A 9,027-nucleotide genomic window follows, 5' to 3' on the forward strand; every position below is an offset into this window, starting at 1 on the left:
AGTTTTTTCCCCAACACCAAATCGTTATTTTTACACCTCGACACTGGTCTCGATCACCAAGTGATCATCTTCAAGAGGAAGATAAAACTGAGTTTTAGTTTCAAACCTTCATTTTCTATATGTAAAATTTCGAACTTTTCGTTAAAAATATGTTTCTTCTAAAGGCTGATTTGAATATGTTGAACTTGTTTTCTTATTTACAAAGCTCTTTGATGTTCCTGGATTCGATTACTTAATGTTCTGCCAGTTTGACCAATATATACCTTAGGACACGTTTCACACTTTAATTTATTTCTAATTTCTCGAATTTGGATGTTTGGTCTTTATTATTTTTATCTCACTTTCCTAACGTATCACTTGTTCTATATGCAAAGCTTTATAATTTTGATTTTCTACCTCATCAATAGGAAAAACGACTCAAATCGCTTTTGCGTAGACTTTTTTGGGAAAGTATTTTGTTTATTAATTCAGCTTTAAACCCATTGTTTACTGCAATTTGCTTGATGATATTGAGTTCTTTATTGAAATTATGTATTGAAAGAGGAACATTGACTAATCTGTGAATCAAGCTATTATGAGCTGCTACTTTGTGTTACAATAAATATGCTTTATTGTCCAAAGAAAAGTTCTTATTGACAAAGCTTTGGTGAACATTTTGAGAAAGAAAAAACATAGTCAAGTGCATGAAATCAGAATATAAGCTAGTAAATTGATAAAAATATGTACAGACCTACCATAAATATAAAAATAAAAATTTTGAAAGTCGCATTTTCTGAAAAACATTGGATTATATAGAATATAAATGCAATATAAACAAATATAAACAAAATAAAATATCCATATGAATATATAAACATATATATACACATATACATAAACAGATAAGTACTTTTTTATCATTCCCATATTGATTTCAATTTAAGAGCCACCGGTAGACAGCTGTTTCAGCCTTGACTTCTACCCGATAGATAAAAAGCAAACCATTTATGAGTAATACCTTCAATACCATAGAGATAAAGTTTCCTGGACAGAATTTCGTGATTAACACAGTCAAATCCTTTAGAGAAGTCGCAAAAGACTGCTGCTGTAATCTTCCGTCTATTAATGTTACTATACACTTCATATAAAAATGAAAATATGGCATCATGAGTATTTTTGTTTGACTGGAATCCAAATTTTTCAAATGTTCTGTTAAACGTATTTTTACCAGTTTTTCAATAATTTTTGCTAACGACGGAATAAGAGAAATTGGGCGATAGTTCGAGGGATTCTCTAGATCACCACTTTTGTGGTGATTACAATCGAAGTTTTTAAGAACGAGGGAAATGAACCCGTTGGAAATGAATGATTGATTGCATGGTTAATGCATTTATAAATGTTTTTGTATTTTTTAACATAGTTATGAAATGCTGTGTTATTTGTGAATTTTTTAATGTAGTTAAGCAATCGTAGATTACAAGAAGAGATTTTTATGCTTGATATGGATCGTAGAATCATATTGTACGGTGATATCCGTATAGGACGTTTTGTAAGGGGCTTAACGGATTTCCCATAATTAAACCTTTTGAAGAGGAATAAATATTGTTATTAAATGATTTCTTGTTTTATAACTGAGTTCACTCTATTTTTATCTAATAATTCTCTTACTAGAGTAATAGTATCATTAGGAGGTATGCTGGGAAATAGATTCTGCACATCAAAGGATAGTAATTTTGCGATGTCTGGTAGAGGTATGTTTTCTATGAATTCCGTAGACTGAATTTTGGTTGAAAGTTACAATGGTTCAAGATGATACTAATTAGCCTTTCTGACGAATCAACCAGAACATTAAATTGATTTAAATAGTCAGTTTTGAAGACGTTGAAGTAGTGTTAGTTGACAGGAATCAGTGTTTTACAGATTCCTTCTGAAATCTCAATTCACGCTAAAAAATAAGCTGAATTTTCATGTTTCTCAAAAAATGTTTATATATTCAAAAATTTCTATTTTGTCCCCTTCAAAGTAGATCCCTCAGATATGAAACACTTGTGCCAGCGCTTTTTCCAATCCTCGAAACAGTTCTGATATGCACTTTTTGATATGTCCTTGATCTCTCTCAGCGATTCAGTTTTTACATCCTCAATCGTTGCAAGACGCCGTCCTTTCATGGGTATCTTCAATCTTGAGAACAGTAAAAAGTCGCAGGGGGCTGACAAGTGATGCAAAAGCCATCAATTGTTTTTCCACAAAAACGGACGTTTTCTTCGTAGAGGCACATAACTTCAAAATAATACTCCTTATTGACCGTATGACCATGTGGTTATCGAAGAAAACGGTGAGCAAAACCTTCACATTTAATCGAACTTGGCGTGCTTTTTTTGGTCTTGGCTCTCCTGGGCTCTTACATTGGGACAGAAACTTGGTATACCGATGGCTCAAAGACCCAAGGAGTGGGCGCCGGTATATACGGAGGCAGAGCGAAAGATTTTATACTCTTTTTTGAAACTGTATGTAGCAGGTTAACTTTCTAAGTAAAAGGGAGAAATAATTGAAATATATTTTACTATTATAAAGAATCGAGGAATATTGAATGAGGAATATTGGAATATTGAATGTGAGACGAATGGCATAACTTTGAGTTGGGTTCAAGATGTTATCTTTATGCTTTTTGTACATTAGGCAGACTGTTTCTAAAATAGAGTAGACTGTTAAGATGTGATGAGTTAAAAAAAGGGGCTAACAGGAATCTTGGACTCTAGCTCTGGTAATGAATCTCACTGCTCTTTTTTGAATTGTGAAAACTTGACTCATTCAGTTTTGACAGCTGCTCCCCCAGAAACAAACCCCCTACCGCAAGTGGAATTCAAAAAGCGCAAAGTATGCTTTTCTAGCAGAGTGATAGTCCAAAGAGTTAGAGATAGACATTATCGCATAACAACTTGAGGATAATTTTTTGCATAGTTTACTAGTATGCGTTCCAAATTTTAATTTGTTGTCTATGTTAAGGCCTAAAAATTCGTTCTCTAGTTTATGATCAATGATGTGTTCTTTATGTGGAAGGTTTTATATGGTATTAGCTAGTAAATTTATCAGACCCGGTACATTAGTCTTTTATTTAGCTATTCGAATTGATTTTGTATAGACTATACCTAATCAAATATTTTTGAAATGGATCAATGAGTGAATTTTTTGTCATAAATAAGTGAATTCTCGAATTCATTCGTGAGTCCACCAATTGATACTATGGATTCATTTATTGGTTCATTGGCAACATTTCTATTAGTTGAAGCAATCCATTGAGACTTTTCTGTTGGATTCAAGAACTCTTTCGTAATAAAGATTTCCGTCCGAAGATAGTTTCATGATTCAAAACAAAAATTATCACTTTTATTATACAGGTTGTTCCACTACATACTAAAACACTATTGAACAATATGTATTATCAGTAAATAATGAACTCACATTTTCCATTTTGTGATTGGTATGTTTCTGTGGCACCTCATACGACTTAAATTCAAAATTATTTGAGATGCAGCATTATTGTAATATACCTTAATGGAAAAAATGTTCTACAACAAATCGAAATATAAGCAATATACTACTTTTTTCAGATGTACATGCACTCAAAATTCTCTGAGAGCAATACTTGTACAAAAATGACGTCTGCATTTCAGTAGATTGACTGTGCCAAAACATATTGGTAGAAACAATGTTAATTTATTTGCAATGGTGATTTGACTAGGAAGATAAGCAGTACTAAGCTATGTATGAGGTTTTCAGAATTTTTAACTTTTTACGAAATGAGGTAAACTACCTTTTTTTATCTGTACAGAATAATATCAATATGTTTCCTAGGTGTATTGAAAGTATCATTACAAAAAGGCGACAAATATTAACACCAGAAACATAATGTTGACCAATACAACTTATATTCTGTATGTAAACATAACTCAAAGAAAACCAATAATTTGCGAAATGTTAACAAATCCGCAAATGACTGATAAAATAGCAGAGATAACTTTGTATTATATTCAAAAAACAGAAAATTCAACTCTACGTACGCTCTTTTCCGTAACAGAATCCATTATTGTCCATAAAATTCAACTTATCAATTCAAAATTCAACATCAACATACATCATACATGTTATTTCTACCATTTGACAGCCTTGACATTGATTAGTAAGGCAAACGTCAAAAGCAACAACGCAACACGTCAACTATCTTCTTCTTCTATTTCTTGAGTTCGAGAATTCGATGTGCTAGGGCAGGGCGGCCAATGTTAATGAAGAAATATACGGACTAGATCAACTTTTTGAAATCGTGGGAATGGATATATCCGACTTCGCATGACCTTGAAATAAGTGAGAGGAAAGTTCTTAATACTTTTATCAGTCATTATTCACTGTGTTTCTGGCGTTGAATCTGGTCATTATTACGCCTTGGTCAAATACTAAACGGACTGGCTTAAGTTTGACGACAGTCGTGTCACTTGAGTGTTCTGGCGATGCATTGAATTCAGTGGAGCCTCTGGAGACACCCTACATCTTGTTTTATAAGAGAGAGGATATAAGCTGATCAAGATCCTCGGATGATGTGGTGCTGCAGGTTTTTCCGAGTTTTCCTGCAGCTGAAAAAGCAAATGCGCCACAGGAATCAATGAAGTCGCCCTGGAGCGCCAATTAATTTTTGTTGTTGTTTTATAATTTCAAGATTCGTATTTTGGAATTATGAAAATTCTATCCCTGTTATCAAGAAAACCATCAATTATATTCAATACGAAAGGTGGACGTATAAAAAAGGTTATACTGTGATGTACTCTGGTGACATTTGAATTGTTATTAAAATCACTTCGAAAGGATTTTGTAGAATTGGAATATGTTAAGAAATCTGCAAAAGTTCCACGTGATTATGGAACAATACTAATAAAATACATACATACATCTCATCTTCCGCACAGCTCTCAAACATTTACATCTTCAAGTGATTTACATATATTTCTTCTTCCAAACTATAAACGCTATTGATCTTGCTTTATTTTACCACTGTTACTGTTAAGGAATTATGTTGTTTTTTATTACTGTCTGAAGTTAATGAACAAAAATAAATAAAATGAATTGAGCGTCTCTAAAGAGGGCTTATTCAAAAAAGTTTCAAAAACACCGACAATAAATTTTGGAACCCTACGCCAACTTTAACAGGCTCGCTAAATTTAATTTCAAATACAGTCCACAATCAACTATCTTGAATATTACTGGAGGTTTATCTCCAACACCAAATCATTTATTTCAAAACAAGCAAGTCTTTGCACAGTGCAAGTCTTTGCACTGTTTGGAACCTTTGGTGTAGTAATGAATGTTACTGGAGTTTTTTCCAAACACCAAATCGTTATTTTAACACCTCGACACGTGTTTCGATCACCAAATGATCATCTTTAAGAGGAAGGCTAATATTCCTTGATTACTACACTAAAGGTTTCAAAAAGTACTAAACCAGGAAAAAATGAACTATTCTCTTCCCAACTAGTAACATCACGAATGACAAGTCTGAAAATATGTTGGGTACAACTCCGGACAATAATTGAATAGAACTGGCTGACACCTGATGAAAATCCATATTAAAACTAATTAATACAGTTTATTGTGTGATTTTCACTATAAAGGGTTTTACAAAAAACACGACACTTGTTTCACTATTTAATAGCTTCCTCAAGGGTAAACCAATTCACGCTAGGGGAGGTAATTGTACAGCGAAACACAATAGCTTCCTCACGAACACAATAGCTTCTTCAAGCGTAAAATATTTTTCGCTTGAGGAAGCTATTGTATAGCGAAACACGTGTCGCGGTTTTTGTAAAACCTTTTATAGTGAAAATCATACTAAAAACTGTATCAACTAGTTTTTTCTAGACAATAAATTGAAATGGAGTGCACTATAGAACAGTTGTGCAATTACTTGTACCGCAACAAAAAAATCCTGTTGTTCATACTTTTTACCACCCTTTTTCACACTCATCTAGGCTTCAGAAAAAGGCTTCAACAATTCTGAACAGTGCTAACTTACGTGGTTATTGTAAACCATCATTCATTCACCCATGGAGATATTTTACCCAAGGAAATAAGCAATCAAATCGCCGAGTGACGACTGAAGTATGGTAAGCTTATGGTTAGATAAATCGAAGCGTATCAGTGATGATTCAGTATTCGCAGAGCTCATTTCTTTTGAAAAGACATTTAACATTCGGTTTTCGAATTGAAAACGGTTCAGTGTTGTTAAAGTGTGTTTCAATAACAGTGCAAATAAAAATTAGCCTTTTTTGTGTGACATTTCATAGGTTAATAAAATATTCATATGTTTACGTTCGAGGCCATAAAATTTACAGAATGGTAGGGGTTGTACCCCCTAGAAGTTATAATTTTCCATGCAATCCTGACACAATCGATGAATTATATTGCACTATTGCTCAAGAGATAAGCAGTACAATCCATCTCATATATGATCTACACTCCACTTGAGAAATATAAAAATTGATAATGAAGTAATACCAATGATCATGAACTGGTCGAAACTTTACATAACCTTGGAAATAAAAATACAGCAGGTTATGACTGAATTTTCGTCAAGATTCTCTTGAATCTACAAGTCAATGCTTTAGAGACAATAGTTGCCCTTGTTAACATTTCAGTCAGAACTGCGTAATTTCCCACTTTTTGAAGATTTCCACCGTCATTCCTATACCTCAAGGTGGTGATTTGGATGATCCTTCCAATCTCCGTCACATCTCTCTAATTATAAGGTGTTTCAAAGTTTTTCCGTTTTAATGTCATGTATTTTTGTAGCTCCGTATCTAAATGAATATTAATTGTACTGTGTTGTGGAATTGATAAAGAATTTTGCACTCTACACATTGATGCTCTTCACTTTTTTCAAATTTTAATTTTTTTTCCCTCTTTTCAGCTTATGGTGTCGTTAAACCATTTTTGGCCAATTTTCACGAATTCAAATTGAAGCAAAGCGCTGCCGAAACAGCCCAAAAAGTTACCTGGCATTCGGCAATGACAGTGTTAATGAACGCACTGTTCGACGTTGGTTTGCGAAATTTCGTTTCGGAGATTATAGTCTCGAAGATGAGCCCCGAAGTAGTCGACCTACAGTTATCCAGGACGAGGATTTGAGGACCCTGGTGGTGAGAAAAATATAATCTCTCTCTATTTTGGATGGCCGTTGCTTCCCACTCGGGCGCATTAGGCCAGACTCCTTCTATCAAGGTTGACAGGAGCTTCGTCGGAGGGCGCAGCGGTCTTGCAAGAAGCAATGCTGCCACCCATTTTTGGAATTGCGGAAGAACTGGACGTTAGGTCCCATGCGGTTTTTGACGGTTTGAAACGTATTGGAAAAGTCAAGGAGCTCGAAAAGTGGATGCCCGATGATTTGAAGAGCGTTTCAAAGTGTATTTTTGCTTTTGCGCAACTAAAACTATCCTTTTTTGGATCGGATTGTCACGTGTCGACATCATTAATCATCCGTTAATCCACACTGATCAAAGACTCAATAATTTACGTTGGTGTCAAAATGTGTAAGAAACTTCCTGAATATATAAAGAACATGGATTTTCTTTAAAATTTTAGAAAAAAGTTACATGAAAGACTGGCATCTAAAGCCTATTACAAAATCTGACAGAATATTTTAATGACGAAATGATATGAAATTGACTGTGCTTATATGTACTTTTACCTAGATGTGATTATTTTTATGTATTATTTTCATGTAATCGTATATTTATCTGGATATAGTTATTTAAATGTTCTCTTTTTATCAGTGTTTGTCAATAAGGTCCTGTATCTTGGATAATAAACACATTCTCTCAACAGAAGACGTATAGCACACCGATGAGCCACCCAGGCACTTCTCAGAAGTGAAAACCCACCAAAAAAAATACCATGATTACTGTATGTTGGTCAGCGGCTAGTGTGATTCACTATAACTTTCTGCAGCCGGGCCAAACCATCACAGCAGAGTTCTATTATGAAGAAGTCGACGAAATTTACCGAAAAATGAGTCAGCTGCAGCCATCACTGGTCATCAGAAGAGGTCCGATCTTGCTTCACCACAACGCCCGCCCGCATGTTTCACAAGTCACCGTTAAACGAATTGAGCGTCGAAGTTTCGCCTCACCCACCATACTCCCCAGACCTCTCGCCAACCGAGTACCATCTTTCAAACACTTCAATAACTTTCTCCCCGGTAAAACCTTCGCCAGTACCAGACAGAAACGTTGACTTCATCGAATCCTGACTTCGAATCGACTTGTGATACGTTAGTAAAAGTGCACTGTTTCAAATGGCGTTTATTTGAATTAAAAACATAAAAACGAACGTTATTTTTGAAACCACCTAGTTAATAGAAAGGCCAATTGTAAAATTAATTTAGGGTGGTACATTTGTATGGGTGGTATTACTGATTACCTACTTGTATGATGTATCTGATTAGTATAAGTAGCTTTAGTTTTGAGTAGTTATTAGTTTTATCTTCCTCTTGAAGATGATCACTTGGTGATCGAAACACGTGTCGAGGTGTAAAAATAACGATTTGGTGTTGGGAAAAAACTCCAGTAATATTCATTACTACACCAAAGGTTCCAAACAGTATATCACAACCACCTAACAGATTAATATTTCAGTTTCGTTTCTGACATGCTGGTGGGCGGACGTGCCGATAGCGACCGTCCACAAAGAAGGTACACGGATGCCATTGTTGGAGATGGAACTCAGTTTATGTTGTGAATGTCCGCCGCGCCGTTTTATAACGTGCAAGCATCAATTAAAAATAGTGTTAATAAAATTTGTTTGTGTTTTTATATAGTGCTCTTATTCACGCCGGTTGGAGGCCGGAGTGGACCGGATGTCCACGTGGGAGTAGGATTGCAACAAATAATCTTTTATGAAGACGATAATTTTATATGTATATATATTTCCGCCGCAGGAAGACGAAGACGTGCCTATCAAAAATTAATAATTTGAGAAGAATAAAAATGTGGTGTAGAATTGCGT

The 9,027-nt window shown here is 34.7% G+C and overlaps 1 protein-coding gene across 1 annotated transcript in view; it reads right to left on the bottom strand.

The window, feature by feature from the left end:
* Positions 1-4,188, bottom strand: part of LOC111516996 (putative pyridoxal-dependent decarboxylase domain-containing protein 2) — a 46,655-nt gene extending 42,467 nt beyond the window's left edge. The window contains exon 1 of the mRNA XM_074184736.1: positions 4,041-4,188. Within this exon, the coding sequence (XP_074040837.1) occupies positions 4,041-4,064 (24 nt within the window). The 5' untranslated portion in view covers positions 4,065-4,188. The remainder of the gene's footprint in view (positions 1-4,040) is intronic.
* Between the last annotated feature and the right edge of the window lie 4,839 nt (positions 4,189-9,027).

Source organism: Leptinotarsa decemlineata, unplaced genomic scaffold (genome assembly GCF_025532065.1).
Source record: "Leptinotarsa decemlineata unplaced genomic scaffold, Ldec_3_MD MMD2_tig00026358_RagTag_RagTag, whole genome shotgun sequence".
Lineage (NCBI taxonomy): Eukaryota > Metazoa > Arthropoda > Insecta > Coleoptera > Chrysomelidae > Leptinotarsa > Leptinotarsa decemlineata.